The sequence below is a fragment of the Lepidochelys olivacea genome (assembly GCF_965140295.1).
Source record: "Lepidochelys olivacea isolate rLepOli2 genome assembly, chromosome: 26".
NCBI classification, from domain to species: Eukaryota; Metazoa; Chordata; order Testudines; family Cheloniidae; genus Lepidochelys; species Lepidochelys olivacea.
Genome location: NC_140436.1, coordinates 13,002,142 through 13,021,757, shown reverse-complemented (window position 1 = coordinate 13,021,757; position 19,616 = coordinate 13,002,142). Strand labels below are relative to the sequence as shown.

The following is a 19,616-nucleotide window of genomic DNA, read 5'->3' as shown; positions in this document are numbered from 1 at the left end:
TTTTTCCAGGCTCTTAGATGCAGAATTGCCATTAAAGTCAATGGGACCCCCATATACTGGACCTGGGTCTGAAATCTGATGCCTTTTCATTGCACATGCATGTTCAACCCCCCTGTAACTGTTTGTTCTCTTGTTCTTTGCCTAGATGTGCTACTCCTGTGTACTCGTGGATTAGGCAAGTACACAAGTAGGCCCAGGGAAGTTGCGAGCGCTGAGCGTGGCACACTCAAGGCGTGAGAGTTCGTAGGATTAGGCCTGTTTGACTGGCGGGGGGGGTATTTTGTTCTTTAACATCCTGCTAAATCTCAGGACAGATCCCAGGTGGTACACGTCTGCCTAGCCCCATGACTTCACTGGAGTTGGGCTTCCGGCGTACACCAGCTGAGCATCTGTCCCACTACAGCCACCATACTGGCCGTGCTCCTGCTGACATGACGGGGAGCTTTACTGCTGGTGTCAACGGCAGCGGGATCGGGGCCATTCTGCGGGATTGGCGGGTCTGTCTCTGCTCTGCTCTCGTGTGCCGCTGCTGTAAAGCTGGAGGCACTCCAGTGACTTTAGTGCAATAAGTCTAGGATGGGTGGGACGCAATAGCAGAATGCTGGAATTAAGTTGACAGCTCTAATAGAAGGGAGAATAATGTGACAATGGTGCTGACATGCTGGTATGTAATTCAGACTCTGGGCCACATCCAGCTCTTTTCTACCAGTGTAAAACCAGAGGCGCGATTCTGAAGTCTGTGGAGGTGCTCTGGATTTGCACCACACAGGTGGGCCAAATTCTGTTCACTTACACCCTGATAAAGACTCGATCCTGCAATAGGCTCAGGGCGGGCAGAGCCTTGGTGTCATCAGTGGAGCTCCATGTGTGTGCTGCAATCTTATTCCAGGATCAGGCCCTAAGTCACTGTCCACCACTGTAAATCTGGAGTGACTCTGGATTCACATTGGTTTTTAACTGCTGGCTCACACCCCTAGTTTTACATAACCAAATAAATAGCCAGACCCGTCAAAGAGCTGCAGACCACACCAAATTCCAATCATTGCTTTCAATGAAATACTTCCACTTCTCCGGCATTCCTCCTTCACTCTGAATTTTGAAGAGAGAGCGAGACCCACAGGCCAGACGGCCGAGGCCCTAATGCCATTCTTGGTATCTTTCTCTCTCCAGGAATTGTAGGTGACTCCACTTCCTTTTTGAATGTAGCTTATAAGGACTTGTGTCGAACTTGTTTATCAAAGTGTAGCATAAAAGGAACAGATTCACTAAGGGGGTGTTGCCTCCCAAATACTCTTGCATACATTTTTCTTATAATAATTAACTGTGCTTGGTTCTACCATGAGTCCGAGGTCAGTATAATGAAATAAAACACCTTATATGGCCATATGGCTCACACACCATCAGTTAGCCTTTTTAGGGGCTCTGTTTAAGGAGGATCCGCCTCTGAGGTTTCATAGTCTGACTGGTATTTATACCAAAGGCACATCAGAACGCAGTCCCAGAGGAAAGGAACTCTTGTGTACTTGGTGAGTACTGCAAAAGATCTATTCTCTCTTTGCTATCACAAGCCTTGCTAAGGTTCAGAAGGTCCATCTAGGGGCGAGATGGGAATCCTACAAGAATATTGTTGTTTTAATCGTTTAAGTCACGGGCTGTGATTGCACCTGCAAATTGCTCCCAGCGTGTGCCTTTTGGGGGGACTGGCAAGGAGGCTGTAACAGCAAAAGGGGAAGCCTCTGCATAGTCTCTTTCTTTGATCCTTTTAAATATGCATCATGTAAAGACAGACAGAGAGAAACTCTGGGATGCAGCATAATCTTTTAGTCTCTGCAGCTTTCAAGCAGGAAAGACTTTGACTGCTGCAATTTTCCTAGAATGCCTGGAGAAGCCAGGCTGCATCTACGTTTTGGGCTGCTGTGATTTGCACGCTCATGTTGTTACAGTTCGGGTTTTCCAGTAGGAAAGATAACACAGCAGCAAAGTGGGCTGCTGTTACGGTGCATTGTTTACAGCCTGTGTGCATGGCACTTACAAACAGATGAAAAGACAGGCTGCAGAGCCCCATCCTGCAAGGTGCTGAGCCCCCTTGATGAGACAGACTTGTGTGATGCACGAAAAGCAGAACTTGGTGGGTGGGGCTGAAGAACGGGGCTCTCAGTTGTGGGGAAGGAAGGTTGTTAATCTTATCCATACAACAGATCATTTGAGTTGATCAGTTTCACCTGTTTCTTATTGGCCACTTGTTCTTAATAATGCTCTGTTGTCTTCAGTGGGAACTGAAATTGACAGGGCTCAGTGGTAAATGCTGACAGCTTTGTCTCCCCCTCCTCTGGGCTGCATCTTATTGTAGGAGCTCCTCCACGTTGTCTCCAGACAGGAAGCGAAATGTTGGGAGTGGCCTTCTGCAAACCAGGAGTTGGGAAAACTATTTCCATTTTTGGGAAAGCCTGTGATGTAGGCTCATGTTTGTGTTTACTGGAGCCCCAGTGTGGTTTGTCTCAGACTCTGATTCATACTGATAAAGAATTATGGACATCAGGGACTGTTGCAAACTGGATAAAAGGAAAACTGCCCGTGTTTCTCAGAGAGCTGATACCTGCTTTCATGCCTCTGCAGTCTCTTATAACAGGAAATTTGTCTTGAAGGGGAATTGCAATATCCTCCAGGGAGAAACCATAGTTTATAGGGCTGTTCAAAGTGGAGAAGTGAACCTCAGGAATGAAGGCTAGAGTCTGATGCTGGTTTCCACAGAAGCTATTAGGCTTACTCTAGACTGGCACCTCTGTAAATGAAATCAGCATTTAGCCCTCTGTCTTCCAGTGTGCTGGAGGAATAGATCAATGTTACTGCTGCAGTTAAGCGGGGGCGTCATGTTTACCCCACTGATGCTGCCAGGAAGCTGAGGAATTAAGCGCCAATGTGAGGTTTAAAGGAGAAATATTTCTCTCCCCTTTTCCCCTCGCAACAGAATTGCCAATGTTTTTATTTCTGCTTTTATCCCAAGGGGCTTTTCTAGAGAGATGTACGGTTAAACTAAAGACAAAGGGTCAGATTCTGCCCTGATTTACAGCCATTTGAAGTCGGATTGGACCAGATTCTGATCTCAGTTCCATCAGCATAAATCTAGCATCCTTCCTATCGAAGGCGGTGGAATTGAAGAGAATCTGACTGACTACAGAAATATTTCACACATGTAGTGTGATTCCAGACCACACAACATACATAAATGTCTACAGAGGCATATCATACGCTACCAGTTGCACTGAAGTGTATACGTCACATTGACTGGACCTGGGGGGCCTAATTCTGATTATACTTACGCTAGCATGACTCAGGAGTAACTCCTCTGTGACTGGCACAGGTAGATCAGAATCTGAGCTCGCATGCATTAATTTTGACCAATCATGTTAACTTCCTCATACTTCTTTTTTTACAGTAGATTTTCCATTGGATGCTGGGGTGTCAAATATTATGCTAATTTCATGGGCAGGTCTCTTCCATCAGGGATCACACTCAAAGCAAACTCTCACTGACTTTAGTGGGAGATTTGCATGAGTAAGGACTGCAAGACTGATTATTTCTTCTAGTCCTGTAGCATCCACCAGGCATTGATCACACTAGGAGAAAGATGCAGCCCCTGCCCTGGAGAGCTTATTCGCTTTGCCACCCTTGGCTATGAATAAGGACTACCGGGGAGGTAGTGTGGCCTCATGAATGGAGCACTGGTTTGGAACTCAGGATTGCCTCTGTTTCCCCATCTGTGAAATGATACTGACCTTCTCTGTAAATTGCTTTGGGATGGATGGATGAAAAATGCTAGATAAGACTCAGCATGGCATTATTATTGCTATTCACTTTTCTTTTAAAACCAAGCAGGCCCCCAAATTAGATACACTAAATTAATGCATTGTGGGAATCTGGATGATGAATTAGCCTTCTGCTTTAGGGAAGGACGAGCCGTTTGGATCAGTAGCTTTGACAGTAAAAGAGCTAGGACTTTGGCTGGAATTCAGTCTGGTTTGATTCATAGATTCTACGGCCAGGAGGAACCATTAGTTCATCTAGACTGGCCTCCTGCATGCCACAGGCTAGAGGACTTTATACAGTTTTTATAAAATACTCTCCAAAAGCTTAAACAGGAGGGATAATTAGCCTGCCACTGGGTCTGAGTAATTCCTGGAATGACTGTTTTCCAGCAGTCGTGGGTGGGCAAATCCTCAGCTGATGTAAATGGACATTGCTCCATTGGAGCTGAGGATCTGGCCCAGGGATTTTAAAAGGGTCTGAGGGAAGCAGTGAAATGTACATTAGCACGATTTCCCCCAGGCTGCTCAGAAATGCTGCAATGCTGCAAGTCATCTCCTTCCCCAATCTCTTCCCTGGTGGGCTTCTCTGCAATGCTATCAGCTGGTCAGGAATCCCGCATTACATCCCTCTGGGATGTGAGCTCTGGCATCCATCACAGGTAACTGCACTGAAGTGGGTGCTTTGAGAGAAGACTCAAGCCCTGTATTTCTACAGTGCAGCTGCTTTCTCCTAACAGGTTCCTGGCCATAACAGCAGTACATTTAAACCAGGCATCTCCAATCTCCCCACTTTGGCTGTCCATCAAGGGGTCAGCATTATCAAGTACAGGGCAAATGAGGAAACTAACTCGTTAAAAGACAATGAGCCGTTGTATGGCTTGCTTTGTTATTTATATACAAGGGGCCAGATTCTGCTGTGTAACTTCAGAGCAACTCCTCTGACTTAAACTGAGTTATCAGGTTCATAGCACGAGCCCAGAGTCTCCCTGCACTTTGTGGCTGGAGACTTTTCTCTTCCATGTGTGCAGTACTGCACATCTGGCCAGGTGGCAGCTGTACAAACTGACGGGCATGCAATGCAGTTTAAAACAAAATACAAACCACTGGGCCATGCACTGAATGATGGACAGACAGGGCCTTTGGCCCATCTCTGGTTATATTGATGCCAATAGTGATGTTGTTATGTCTGTGTTAACTTTTACCAATGGGCTGTAGTAAAAAGCCAGTTAGGCTTGGAGACTTTTTATAGTTATGCCTGGTCTTGTATCAAAGGAAGCTCCGCCGAAGCTGGGCAGATGTTTAAAACCTATATCCAGCTCCACGGTGGATTATCCCTCTCTGAACCATTGATTTGTTTTTTCCTATTGCCAACTAGGTACATGATGTTAAAACTCCCCCTTTAGCAGGTTCATTTCTAACATCTCTCTGATTCCCGGCCTTCATGTGGGCCTTGTCTGTCAGACCAAGGACGTTCGCTCATTCAAGCTTTCAACTGTGAGAGCCGGATCCCCTTGACGTTCCATTCACTACATAGCTGCCGTCAGCCGCAGAGTTTGCACCTCCTCATTGAGCTTGGTCCATCTGTTATGTCATGGACCACACCTCTTGAAGAGCCTCAACCTATGCTCACGTAAGTCAGTGGCAAAACTCCCACTGACTTCTGTAGTGCAGGCCCTATCAGCGTAGGGAGATTCTCAAAAGGAACTTCCTTAAAGGGAGCGGGGTGAATCTGACTCTCCCTCCAATGCAACCCCATTGAAGTCCCTTCAATGGGACTTTGTTGCTGCAGCTGAGAGAAGAATTGAGGCTAGTCTCCAAAAAGGACCTGTTAGACCACCTTTAACAACATGGACACGGTGCCCCAGTTCGCCGTGTCTCCTCCATTTCTAGTTTCTGTGATTCGCTCCCAGCCTCTGCAGGAAGGACTCAAACCTAGGTCTCTTGACTTGGCTTCCAAAGCTGCCCCTAAAAGGTGACTTTTGGGGGGTGCCTGTTTAGTGCAGGCCTGTGAGATCTGTGCTCTGGGCAAGGCCCAGGCATCCTCTCTGCTTCCAAGTGCAACCCAAGGCATTGGCTGCAAGGTTTTGGAGCTGGCAACTTTAGAGGAGGCCTCTCTCCCCATACTCCATCTCAGCAGCTGAGTCTAACTGAGGTGCTTCTCCTAACAGCTCTTAGGCATGAGCTACTGAGAGCAGGAGGCAGGGTGACTGCAATGGAAGGCTGTAGAATGCTCCTTCTCTGGTTGGTCATCAGATCCAGAGTGGAAATAAGGTTAAGAATGTTAAATGTGAGGGTAATTAATCACTGGGCGTGGTGAATTCTCCATCAGCTGGATTCTTTAAGTCAAGACTGGGTCTCTTTCTAGGAGATCGGCTCTAGGCCAAACCGGAATTAGGGGCTCAATGAAGGACTCCCTGGGTGAGGCTCTCTGGCCTGTGTTCTGCAGAAGGCCAGGCTAGGTGGGTCGTAATGGTCCCTTCTGGCTTGAAAATGTACCTGCTGCAGCTTTTGGGGCGAGGCGTAAGGCTCATTTCATTTGGCTGAGCCTTTGCCAGATGGTTCTAACCACTGGTGTAGCCTTTTCGTGACTGAATTTTCTGATTGATGAATAATCTTTTGTTTTACACTCCAAGGGGGGCCTGCAGTGGCTGACACAGATCAAGCTGTCTGAGTGAATATAGACCCAGTGATATGAATCTCTTATCTCCGTCTCAATCTCACCTGCCTCTGTATGTGACCAACTATATAGTCCGTAGGATCTTTGCATTCAGTAGCCAGAACCGTAGCGGAGGAAAATTTCTGTAACTCCATTGGTCTCAGCAGAGCTACATGGATTCGCACCAGCTGAGGCTCCAGGGCATGCTTATGTAGCTTTTGTGAACTTGCTTTCTCAGTTGGACTCCTTGAAAATGTGGGGTTCGATTCCGCTCTCCCCTGTAGCACTCTGTTGACTCCTCTGCGGTCGGATGGGTGGAGCTGAGCGTGGTGTTCGGTCCAATCCTTGACTAGCCATTCAGAGCCGCATGTAATTTTTAACGTTCCCCTTCATCTCTGCCTCTTCCAGGTGCTTCTGAATTCCAGCATCTCTCAGCTCCGCCATGTGTGAAGAGGAGACCACTGCCTTGGTCTGCGACAATGGCTCCGGGCTGTGCAAGGCTGGCTTTGCCGGCGATGACGCCCCACGCGCTGTCTTCCCATCCATAGTGGGTCGCCCTCGTCACCAGGTTTGTGCAGTACCTCAATGGCAGTCGACCCCCCCCCATAAGACAATACTGTCGGCCTGAGCCAAGAGGCATGGGGAAGTCCCATTCAATCCAGGGGAATGCTGTATGGAAAATACTTGCATAATTGGGGCCGGGGTGGACTGAGTTGAGACGCTCTTTCATGTTCATCACATGTTGGACTTGGACAATACCAGCCTGGTTGGTGACCCAGCCAATCCATCCTAATCGGGCCCTAATATCTGATGAATTGTTGGCCAACTTTTATATTACAGTTCCATGTGTCAAGGCTTGACATAGGATTAATAGGTGTTTTGATAAGTGGCTGATGAATTTTTTTATAGAGTCCAAGTGGTCAGTGGGTTGCTTATAGCTATCTATAACACGGTCTGCTGATGTGCTGATAACCATCGCTAGCTCATGCCTAAAACGTGGTTGTAACATCTCGGAGTCATGTATTAAACCTATATAAATGGAATCTTAATGTAAAGGTTGATAAGCCCATTGGGGCAGGGACTGTCTTTTGATTCCGTGTTTGTACAGCAATTAGCCCAACGGGGGTGGGTTCGTGACTAAGACTCCGATGGCAATACGACTAAGAGGAGTCAGGACCCCGGGGTTCCCAGCATTGTGGTAGACTTTGGGCAAGAGGCTGAAGCCAACATTTTTCATAAGCGATGGCTGATGTTTGCGTGCCCCAGTTCTTGAGGGCTGAATCTGAGATGTCCCAGGGGGATCTGAAGAGGAGCTGAGCACCCGCAGCTCCCATTGGCTTCGGCTGGAGTGGCGGGTGGTCAGCACTTTGGAAAAAATCGGGCTTAAAGGGCCTTGAGTTGGGCCTCCAAAATGAGTGGGATGCTTCTGAAAATGTCTGTAACTGCTCCATGCCTCAGTTTACCCCTCTCTAAAATGGGGCTGGTGCTGCCCTGCCTCCTAAGGAGTGTTGTGAGGCTTAATGAATGTTTGTGACGCACTCTTAAACCCAAATTTATTCAGCTAGTCCAGCCCCTCCCGCTGAGACAGGATGAAGTCAACCTAGACCATCCCTGGCAGGTGTTTGTCCAACCTGTTCTTAAAAACCTTCAGTGACGGGGATTCCACAACCTCCCTAGGGAACCTGTTCCAGAGCTTAACTAAGATGGAAATGTCTCCTGTCCTATATGCTTCTAAATGCTTCAGGAGGATTGCATATTCCAGGGGATGCAGTTGAGGAGCAGGGAAGGGACCTGGGGTGCGGTTAGGGTTAGTACATTGGTCATCTGATCCCACTGGGGTTGATAATAAGTCAGTGTCCAGACCCAGAATGTAAAAGGGGTAGGAGTGCTGGGGTTGCATGCGAGAGCTGATTTTGGGGGGAACAGCAAGGACTGCGAGCCTTTGGCCTGTGTGTTCATGAAAGCAAGGAGGATGCAGAAGGAAAGGCTCTGCCCAGTTCAAGCCCTTTAAGGAATCTTAGTTGTAAATTACTTTATATGTGGTAAAACTAACTCTCAAAATGTGCATGTCAGCCTCTTCCAACTGAACACAGGTCACATAGTCTTTCCCACCCTCAGTCCTTCCTTCGTGATCTCCCCCTGCTGCTCTTGACTTGGCTTAGATCATAAAATCTTTACGGCAGGGAGTCAGCCTGTTCTTGTTCGTTAACAAGGTACTGTGCACCTGCCTGGCACTATAGAGCAGGTCTCCATTCTGCGGCCACAGAACCTGCTGTTCACCCCCTGCTCAGATGACATTCCTGGGCTGTGTCCTGCTACTGTCTTTCTCGGCGTTATTGGTGTACAGGAACGTCTGGACAGACCCTGGGTATATGATCTCCTCCTGTTTGGAGCCAGAAGCTGACCTGAGATGGCCGTTGTCAGAGTGCTCCAGGGTCTGTTGCTCATGATATACAGGGCGTTCAGTCTTTCTGAAGCATTCAGTGTAGCCGATCGCCGGACTTTGCTTTACCACCTCCAGGGCAGGCTTTAGTCCTAGCTGAGAAAACCATCCCAGTGGGAGTGAAACTGGGTGAATCCTCGGTGGCCTGAAACAAAGATCGTGGACCAGGTTCTCCTCTGAAAGCCGCTGCTGATACAATGCCACGGGCGTCAGCGGAGTTACCGTGAATTTAAAGATGGGGGGTGGGACTGAGCGGGGACCTTCTGATCTTTCTTTTTAACGGGAGGGCGGTTTTCTAGGATGAGCAAGGCAGAGTCACATCCTGGGGGCTGTGTTGGCCTGGTAGCCCAATCGGTAGCAGTCGTAGCCTCAGCGTGTCTTTGTAACATTGCTTGAGCAATACGAAACTGGCCACCTGCGGCTGACGCAGAAAGCTGCAGCCCAAGCGCTGGGCAGAGGGCCAGCCGCCGTCAGCCTGCTGCTCCTGCTGGCGGGCGTGGCACACGGATTGGGTCAGGGCTTTACAGCTCTGAGATGGGAGTATCTATAGAGCTGCTGGTGCCCGGCGTTGCATCTTGCCCTGGGCTCTGAGGGAAGAGGGCTTTTACCCCCAGCGTTTGCAGAGTCAAAGCAGTTGCCTCTGATTGTTTAATCTACTTATTGTTACTTAGCTGTCACTGGCCTCAAAATGCTGCATAGACATTTAACTAACCAACCTTCACAATGCCCCAGGGAAGCAGGTACCTGTTATTAACCCCATTTTACAGATGGGAGCAAAGGAGCTAGAGACACATTGCACGCTAAGCCCAGGCTCTGACACCCAAGCCCCTCTTCCATCCACACAGGGCCGTCCTTACCCATTCGCAAAGCACACAGCTGCGTAGGGCAGCAGGAAATTTGAGGCACCACGATTCCTGGTGCCCAGCACAGCTGCGTGCTGCTCCAGCTCCTGCCCCAGGGGCTCTGCCCCAGCCCTGCCTCTTGCCCCTCCCTGCTCCGCCCCAGCCCCAGCCCCACTCCGTGCCTTCCCCAAGCCTCTGCCCCTGAGGACTGCAGCAGGGCAGGGCCTACACTCGCCGGCAGTGGGAAGTGCAGCGACCCGGCCCTAGCCACGCCACCGGTGAATGCTGGGGGGCGGTTTCTCTCTGCCCCTCAAGCCAGCCCCCCCATCTCCGTGCGGAGGCCTGGGGCACTGTGTAGGGCCCCAGAATAGCTAGGGATGGCCCTGTGTCCACACGTGTGATTGTGGTCCCAGGGGGGCCACACTGAGATTGCTCAATCAGGGCAAACTGCAAAGAATGGGGCAGACAATCCCCCACACTGGTGTTTATTCTAATAATTAGATTCACCAAGCCAGCAACCAGACAGCTCCTACAGTACCTCACTGGTTACCCAGAAGCCAAAAATACAGTTCCCTTAAAACAATCCAACCTTGGGCTCCCACCCAGACAGCCAAGTCAAATATGATGAGCATTACTGAAAATCTTGTTCATTATATAAAAAGTTCGACCAATCCCAAAGGACCGGGCACATTACCCCCCAGGTCAATGAATATTTCAGATCTTACCCAAATACACGCTTACAGCCAATTCTTATGAACTAAACTAAAATTTATTAAAAAAGAAAAGAGAGAGGATAGGTAAAAAGATCATTATACATACAGGCTTGAATAAAATTCTTAGGTCAGTTTCATAGTAGAGATGGTGAGCTTTAGAGTTGCAAAGAGTTCTTTCTGAATTAGTTCCATAGGTTCATAGAAGATCAGGGTTGGAAGGGACCTGAGGAGGTCATCTAGTCCAACCCCCTGCTCAAAGCAGGCCCAATCCCCAATTTTTGCCCCAGATCCCTAAATGGTCCCCTCAAGGATTGAACTCACAACCCTGGGTTTAGAAGACAATGCTCAAACCACCAAGCTATCCCTCCCCCCTATAGTTATAGACATTGGGTTATAGTCCAATGTCCAATATCAGGGTGATCCAGACTGGAGCTGGACACCTTAGTCTTTCGACTCGCTCAGGTCAGCAGGTGTTCAGACTCTGTGCCCTAGGACTCTGCTGGGGTGGGCGTTCAGAGCCTGAGTCCCACTGTGACTTGGGTCCAACCCTGCCACTTTGCAGTGTGAACACAGTTCAAGCTGCAGACCTGAAACAGAAGCTCTGCCTGGCACAGTCCGGACATGTTAGCACAGCTGTGAGACCCAAGTCCAGCAATTGTAAACCCAGGTTTATGATGCAGTGTGGACGCTCAAGAGCAGGCTTTGAAACACTGAATCCACAAGCCCGGGTCTGCAGATCTGAGTTTACAATGCAGTGTAGACAGACCCGTATGGATTAAATGGGAATGCCAAGACTCCATAACCAGTGGTAAGCCCTGACCCTGTTCTTTGCTTAACAGCAAAACTCCAATTGACCCCCACTGGGAGCAGGCCTGAGTCTAGTGTTAGAGATGAAGTTGGGACTCAGGACTTCCAAGTGCCCAGTCCTGTGTTCAGTCCGCTGCACCTTGCTGTCGCTGTGTCATTCTGCCAACGCCATGGAAAGTTTTTAATGTTGTTTCATTCCCATGTGTACAAGCAACAAGATTGCTGCAAAAGAGGGGTGTTCTAAGGGCCAAATGCATCCCTGATGTAAATCCGTGGCAGGTAACTGATGAATTTGGCCATAAAAATGATTACTGATTGGGTCTCATTCTCAGCTGGGTTGTGCTGCTGTGAATCTGGAGTAACTCCAAGGCAGCTCCACGGATTCTGGACTAACTGGAGATCAGGATCTGGCCTTAAGCCATTTCTAAGGGCCTGATTCTGATACTGTTGCTGCTCCACGGAGGGAGGCCTGCCTACACCGTGAATTTACCCCACGTTCAGCCCCTGGTACAGTGACATCAGTGTAGACAGGCCATGCTGCAATTTGCACTGGGACAGCTCACCCCAGTTTCAAGCAGGAATAAACTCCACAGGTGCAAATAGTGGCTGAATCACATGTTCATCTGGGAACAGTCTCATTAGAACCCATTAGTTTGGCCCTAAGGTCGGACTGAGTGAAAACTGAGCAAGAACCTCAGGTTTTGCCCAATATTTCTGCTGCCAGTGATGGTAAGATAAATAGGTGTATGGATCAGTGTGCGTATCTGAGCTACTGGACAGTTTTCTTCTGCCCCATGGAGGTGAGCTTGACTGTTAACATCTCCCTTGTTGTTTTCTAGGGTGTGATGGTGGGTATGGGCCAGAAAGACAGCTACGTAGGGGACGAGGCTCAAAGCAAGAGAGGAATCCTTACTCTCAAGTACCCCATCGAACATGGCATCATCACCAACTGGGACGACATGGAGAAGGTAGGGCAGGGAGCTCTTGTTCTCCTTTGGACTCAATTGGCCAAAAAAACCCAAAAAAACCACCAAACTTTCTCCACTGTTATTTTTCAAATGGTTTTGATCATTTGCACCCATTTGCCTTTAAGAATCCCACTCTTTTGGGGAGTCAAATAGAAAAACCAGGGAGCCAGCCAAGGATTCTTTGAATTTTCCTTTCCTAAGTTCAAAATGTGCTTGCATCACTCGCTGGAGATGGTGTTGCAAGTCCCCTGTCTGTGCCTGATCTCAGGGGATGAGTTTAACAGCCCCCGCTAGGGAGGCTGGCTCTTTGGCTCAAGGTGTAGCAGCTCACGCTTTTGGCTCTGGTGGTTCCCAGCGTGTTTGCCAATGACTGTGGCGGTGACAGCTGTGTGAATTTTTTATTGTTGGGTCCAACGCCAAAGTCTTTACATTGTACATCAGCTGTGGCCAATGCAGGACTGTTTTTACAGCATTTACATAACAGCCTCCACTATGGGTCATCAGCAAGGGTTGGATCCTTTACCCTTTATCTCCAAACCACAGGCCTCTCCTGCTTGAGCTAAAGGAATGACTCCATCAGTTGCTGATGGTAATAGGCTGTTATCCGCCATGGGGGCCAGCCATTAGAGGGGGACATGGCACACTTAACAGGTGTATTACACAGATGCTATAACAATGGCAGCTACAGAAACCCCTCTAATTTTCAGGGCTTTGTCCAGTCTTCTGCCCCATTCATTGGGGAGATGACTTTACAGCCTCAGGAAGTGCTTCCTGAGGTACAGCCAGTATTCCCCTTTGCTTAACGTCCTCTTATCTCTCTTAGCTATTCCCCCCTGAACCATCCTAATCAATCCCTCTCATTCCATGTGGCTTACACACCCGATGGATGGTCACTTCCCCTCCTTCCCACTGCAGACCCCAGGTTGTATTTTAGCCCAGCTGTACAAATTCAGTTCCCTTTTATCATAAATCAAGCCCTCAGTTTTAATCTCAGATCTGGGTGGGTGGATGGAGGTAGGACTGGGCCCCAAAATCTGACTCTTTGCTTCACTCCCGTGCAGCTGTCTTGTGGCTGCATTCTAGCTGCAGTTTAATTCTGGGCTGAAGGGGTTAATGTGGATGAGTCTGGATTTTCCAGCTCAGGCCTGTTTCTAGACTGAAGTCTGGTCCATGCTGTGGCTTTACCCCGATTCCAGTCAACAGCATAGCTACACTGCTGCCAACCCCTGGTGTGGACAGGGCATATCCGTTCCCTCCATGTAACCAGTTAGAAGAACTGATCCTTCAGCACGGAGTCTGAGCTACCATTATCGTTTTGTGTCCTCCGGCCTAGATCTGGCACCACTCTTTCTACAATGAATTACGAGTGGCTCCGGAAGAACACCCCACCCTTCTCACAGAAGCGCCCCTGAACCCCAAGGCGAACCGTGAGAAGATGACCCAGGTAAAACATCAACTTCCTGGAACGTTCCCTCCATTAGTCTCATGGTAGGTACTGTCCCATCCGGAGGGAAATCTAACCAGACTGTATACTAGTGGGGGGACTCTTGCTCTTCTGGAGTCCCCGAAACATCTTTAGTGTGTTGGGATCTGAGAAGCTAGATACATAGTTGAAGAGCTTTGCTTTAGCTGCCTGATGTCCAGCCTTTGCTGATATCATTGGTGGATAAAAATGGTCCACAACTGGTTAGATGGCAAACGCCAACTCGATCCCCTCTCGGAAGTTGTCTGGAGAAATAAGCTGAGCTGTGGGAGGTGCTGGTCCATCTGTAGAATGGGATGCCCTTAGATCTTGCTCTTAGCTATGAGTGATGTCCCCTGCCCACACCTCGCAGAGACTATCCATAACTAGCAGATCAGGAACCCAGAGGTTCTGCTGTTGCAGTGGATGATGTAATTCTCTATTTACCCAGCCGAGCCCCAGCCCAGATAGCGGTTGAAGAGTTAGGATACCGAAAACTCGACCTACTTTCACTGGGCTTTTGGGTGCATTGTGGGACCCAACCGCCCCAGGTGTTTCTTAACATTTGAATGGGTATTCTTTTCAGATCATGTTTGAAACCTTTAATGTCCCCGCCATGTACGTTGCAATCCAAGCTGTGTTGTCCCTCTATGCGTCTGGCCGTACTACTGGTGAGTAGTTCTCTTCCCTCCTCTGCCACGGATGACGCGTAGGTGCTGTCGGCTTGATTTTGCAGAAGTGCTGGGCACCCACAATTCTCCCCGAATTCAATGGGAGCTGCATTTTCTCAGGACAGTTTAAATCCACTACTGGGTAGACACCCAAACTATTCGTCTGCCTAAATCCTGCTCTTTTGGGGAGCAACTCTGAGATGGAGCAGGGATGCTGGCAGCTGTGTCCCCTACAACGGATCTCCTGATGGCACAGAGTAAGCGTTCTCATAGGAGGCCAGGGGGCCTCAGTGCAGCATACATTGCTGCTCCTCCCGGCAAGAGCACAGTATGGCCTAAGCTGCCCCTGGCTGGAACTTCTTAGTGACGGTAGGGTCTGTGCTAGCCAGCTGGGAGGGCAGAGGCAGGCAAACCCTTCCATTTGAACATGTCCCCTGGGTGTACAGGCTGGCATGCTTGCCAGGGATATCTATCCATGCATCACAAAGTTATTCTAACTTCCTGCTACCATCTCCCTCTTTTACGTACTGGAGCAGAGGATTTAGCCCTGCTGGGGGCAAAAATATTTTAAATCAAATGACCCTCTCTTTGCCAATCTAAGTTATTTAGAGAGGTAGAGATCTCGGGGCCTCACACACTTTAACATATTTATACTCATATGCCCCTGTGAGGCAGGGCAGTGCTGTTATTCCCATGGTACAGATGGGGAACTGAGGCACAGAATGATTTGTTCAAGGTCACACAGGAAGGCTGTGGTGGAACAGGGATTTGAACGTGGGTTTCCCATGTCCTATGCTAGCGCTCCAACCACTGGACCATACTTCCTCCCCGAAGAGCTCAGCTTGTTGTGAGGAGTGGAATTATTATGTTAATAACTGATGCATGTGTTTCTCTTTGCTCGCTGCACGTAAGAGAGACGCAGGGCCAGCAGATCCACAGACCCTCTCTTAACTCCGCTCTTTCCATTGTCTCCAGGTATTGTTCTGGACTCCGGGGATGGTGTCACTCACAATGTCCCCATCTATGAAGGATACGCTCTGCCCCATGCGATCATGCGTCTCGATCTGGCTGGTCGCGATCTTACTGACTACCTCATGAAGATCCTCACGGAGAGAGGCTACTCTTTCGTCACCACTGGTACGAAGGGGAGCTTTTGGTCTGGTCTCTGTGGGTTCAGCACAGTGACCTGGGGGTGCGGAGACAGGCTAATGAGTGCCAAGTGGGTAAACTCAGCTTTTTGAGCCAATGGATCCCTCGGAGCACTGTGGAGAGAAGGTGCCCTCGGTATGTAGAGGGAGTGGGGAAGATTCTGATCACGAGGCAACATGAGGCATGAGGCAATACGGGTGGCATTTAATGAGGCGCTAGAGGGTGACGTGAGGCTTGTGATTGGGGGGGCAAAAGGAGGTCATAGATGGGGGACAATATTTAATGATGACACAGTTCTCTGCTGGCAGAGGTCACATCTCATGATGTGGCCAGACTAAATTCATAAAGTTTAAGGCCAGAAGGGATCATCTAGTCTGACCTTCTGTATATCACAGACCATTCAGTCGTCTCCAGTTACCCCTGTATTGAGCCCGGTAACTTGTGTTTGGTTAAAGCATCTTCCAGAAAGGCATCTAGGCTTGATTTGCAGACCCCAAGGGACAGAGAATCCACCACTTCCCTGGATAACTTGTTTCCCTTGTTAATCAGCTCTCACGGTTAAATGAAAATGGGCCCCGTAGTTCTGACAGCTCTGCTCCACCGCTGCTTGGTGCTCCCCACCCTCGGCCCAGCGGAACAGAGACTGTGTCTGAGCTGTGAGGCTAACAGTGCTTGCTCCTGCCTTCCACAGCGGAACGAGAAATCGTGCGCGACATCAAGGAGAAGCTGTGCTATGTGGCCCTGGACTTCGAAAACGAGATGGCCACAGCTGCCTCTTCCTCCTCCCTAGAGAAGAGCTACGAGCTGCCTGACGGTCAGGTCATCACCATCGGCAATGAGCGTTTCCGTTGCCCGGAAACCCTCTTCCAACCGTCCTTCATTGGTGAGGGTCCATTCAGTGCCAGCCCCTTTTCATGTAAAAATTCTGCAACTTTCAGATCTGGATCCAGAGCGTAAGGCTGTTTGGATCTGATGGGTTGGGTAGAGCCCATTTCTAAATATATTAACTGATATGGCAGGAGAGGGGAAAAGGGAGGGTAGGTTCATAGAATCATAGAATATCAGGGTTGGAAGAGACCTCAGGAGGTCATCTAGTCCAACCCCCTGCTCAAAGCAGGACCGACACCAACTAAATCATCCCAGCCAGGGCTTTGTCAAGCCTGACCTTAAAAACCTCTAAGGAAGGAGATTCCACCATCTCCCTAGGTAACCCATTCCAGTGCTTCACCACCCTCCTAGTGGTTGGTTGGGTTATTTATTTTTTCCGTCTGTTTAAATACTGGGACAGATGGGATGGGGATATACTAGTAACATCTTCCCCCACCCTTCTACATTCCATATTTTCCACAGTGGGACTCTCTCTTGTTAATGCTTGAGGCAAATTTAAGAGGGTGCAATTCCTCAGGTGATCATGGTTTGTTTTCTCTTCTAATTGCCATGAATAGGAGAAAAGGAGGAGAGCCAGACTCTGCTTGGTTATGTGGGTTCAAGGCAGCTGTCACTGAAAGCTTCACTGGTGTACATGAGAGCAGAGCTTGGCCTTTGGATTTAATTAGAACCTCTCAGCCTGGGGATAGAAGATGCAGCCATGGCTCCACAATAGACAGTGCATATATATTATTTGTATTGCTGTGGTGCCCAGGTGCTAGGTGCTGTACAAATGTCAAACCAAAAAACAGTCCCTAAAGAATTCTCAAGCTAAGTACAGGGGCTGGATTTGCTGCTTGACCCTAGGGCAGTCTGTCACTTATATAAAGTACTGATCACGGTAGTAACTATTCATAGGCCTGTGTGAAGCAACCACCCCACTAGCTAGGTGCACATGAAGATTCAGGTTATAAGGGAAGAAGGTTATGTATGCACTGATGGCCTGATGCACTTCCCATTGCAATCAATGGAGCAACCCCCACAGACTCCAGAGGGAGACGGACCAGGCTTGGAAGGAGGAAAGGTGCTGGTGAGTAGTAATACAACACTGATCCTATGCTGCTTCCCCACAGGCATGGAGTCTGCTGGAATTCACGAGACCACCTACAACTCCATCATGAAGTGCGACATCGACATTCGTAAGGATCTGTATGCCAACAACGTCCTTTCCGGGGGCACCACCATGTACCCTGGGATCGCGGACAGGATGCAAAAGGAAATCACAGCCTTGGCTCCCAGCACAATGAAGATTAAAGTACGTCTTAGTTCTTGGCTGCTATGCTTTTCTCTCCCTACATCAGCGGTTCTCAAACTGAGGGTCAGGACCCCAAAGTGAGTTGCAACTCCGTTTTAATGGGGTCGCCAGGGCTGGCATTAGACTTGCTGGGCCCTGCTGCCTGGCGCCAAAGCCGAAGCCTGAGGGTTTCAGCCCTGGATGGTCGGGCTCAGGATACAGGCTCCCCGCATGGGGCCGTGGTGCTTTGGCTTTGTCCCCCCCCGGCCCCGCCCAAGGCGGTAGGGCTTGGGCAGGCTCAGGCTTCAGTCCCCACTTCTGGGGTCGTGTAGTAATTTTTGTTGTCAGAAGGGGGTCACGGTGCAATGAAGTTTGAGAACCCCTGCCCTACACGCACCATCTATAACCTGATCACGCAGAGTTACTTCAGAAAACGTTTGGCTGTAAAACTTTTCCCAGTGAGAGTGAATCAAAATATCCATGTAGAGCCTTTGTTTTCTCACATTTAGAAGGTCGTCCGAATGACCAGCATTTCACATCCATAGTTTGATCCCCTTTGTTCCATTAACTCGCGGAACTGAGCATGACCCTCCACTACCTAGGCAGAAGTCACCTTTTAATAACAAAGTAGGACTGTTCTGCGACTCTTTTTCACACAAACTTTCCACTGTGCTCAGTATTGCAGAGCCATGCAGTGCATAGTTTGGCCGAAAAGTTTCTAACTCCAGAAAGCTGCTTGTTAACACTACAGGGGAAGATTTAATATAAAGCAAAGAACGGACTTTGAATGGGATTTATTATTATTTATGAATGGTCCTACCAGTGCACCTAGAAGCCCCAGTCATTTGGCCTAATCTTGGTTACTGGGTTTGGTGTGTGGGTGCTGGGTGTTGTTGGTAGCCTGTAATATACAGAGGGTCAGACTAGATGACCTGGTGGTCCCTTCTGGCCTTCAACTCTATGGACCAGACCCACTTTGCTAGGGGCAGTACAAATATAGACAAAAACTCCCTGTCCCAAAGAGCCTGTGCTCCTAAATCCCTTAGGAACTTTAAAAAATGTCTCCTATAGCTTATAAGGAGAAGAAATTCCCTACCACTGATTCCAAGTCAGCACGTGCAGTAACCGAAACTGGTTTGGTTTTTATGGGTTCAATCCTGTGAGGTGGAGCATGCCGTTAGGGCCTGATCCAAAGCCAGGTGGAGTCACTGGAAAGACTCCCATGGATTTCAATGGCCTTTGAGTCAGACCCTCCCCTTGCACTCAGCTCAAAGGGAATGCAGGGCACTCGGCACTTTGCAGGGTCAGACCTGTCTGTCGAAGGCCATGTCTACACTACAACTCCGGTTGTAGGTGTGCTGCGGTAGTGTGGATGCTTCCCACACCGACAGAAGGGGTTTTTCTGTCACTGTAGTTAATCCATCTCTCCGAGAGGCTGTGGGTAGGTTGACGGAAAAATTCTTCCAGCAATCTAGCCGCGTCTCCACTGTGGGTTAGTTCGACCTAACTATGGTGCTCAGGGTGTGAAATTTTTCACAGCCCCAAGCGACGTAGCTAGGTCAATCTAATTTTTAAGAGTAGACCAGCTCTTAGTCTGTGTGCCTAGGGGTCCGTACCATAACTGGCTTGTGGAGGTGCGCAACCTTGTTTCACCGGATCCTGTCTGCAATTGTTTCGACAGATCATCGCCCCCCCTGAACGTAAATACTCCGTCTGGATCGGAGGCTCCATCCTGGCCTCTCTCTCCACCTTCCAGCAGATGTGGATCAGCAAACCAGAATATGACGAGGCCGGCCCTTCCATTGTCCACAGGAAGTGCTTCTAAGAACAGAGCACCCATTCTTCAGGACCTCGGGTGCTTCCTGGTTCCTTCTCTCCCTTTGCAATTATTTCTAACCCTTTAAAAAGCATTAAAACTTTTTTTCACGCCTTCCCTGC

At 49.0% G+C, this 19,616-nt stretch overlaps 1 protein-coding gene across 1 annotated transcript; it reads left to right on the top strand.

Annotated features, from left to right (window-relative positions):
• The first annotated feature begins 1,402 nt into the window (after window positions 1-1,402).
• Window positions 1,403-19,611, top strand: ACTG2 (actin gamma 2, smooth muscle). The gene is made up of 9 exons (XM_084615132.1): window positions 1,403-1,526; window positions 6,871-7,030; window positions 12,107-12,235; window positions 13,569-13,679; window positions 14,284-14,368; window positions 15,344-15,505; window positions 16,209-16,400; window positions 17,518-17,699; window positions 19,360-19,611. Exons 2-9 carry the CDS (start codon window positions 6,905-6,907, stop codon window positions 19,501-19,503), a joined length of 1,131 nt encoding a protein of 376 aa, XP_084471258.1. The 5' UTR covers window positions 1,403-1,526; window positions 6,871-6,904; the 3' UTR covers window positions 19,504-19,611.
• Window positions 19,612-19,616: the final 5 nt, after the last annotated feature.

Coding starts and splice junctions, on each gene's coding strand:
- ACTG2 (XM_084615132.1), top strand. CDS start 6,905: ATGTGTGAAGAGGAGACCACTGCCTTGGTCTGCGACAATGGCTCCGGG. Junction 14,369..15,343: donor TGCGTCTGGCCGTACTACTG/GTGAGTAGTTCT, acceptor CATTGTCTCCAG/GTATTGTTCTGGACTCCGGG. Junction 16,401..17,517: donor CTTCCAACCGTCCTTCATTG/GTGAGGGTCCAT, acceptor GCTTCCCCACAG/GCATGGAGTCTGCTGGAATT.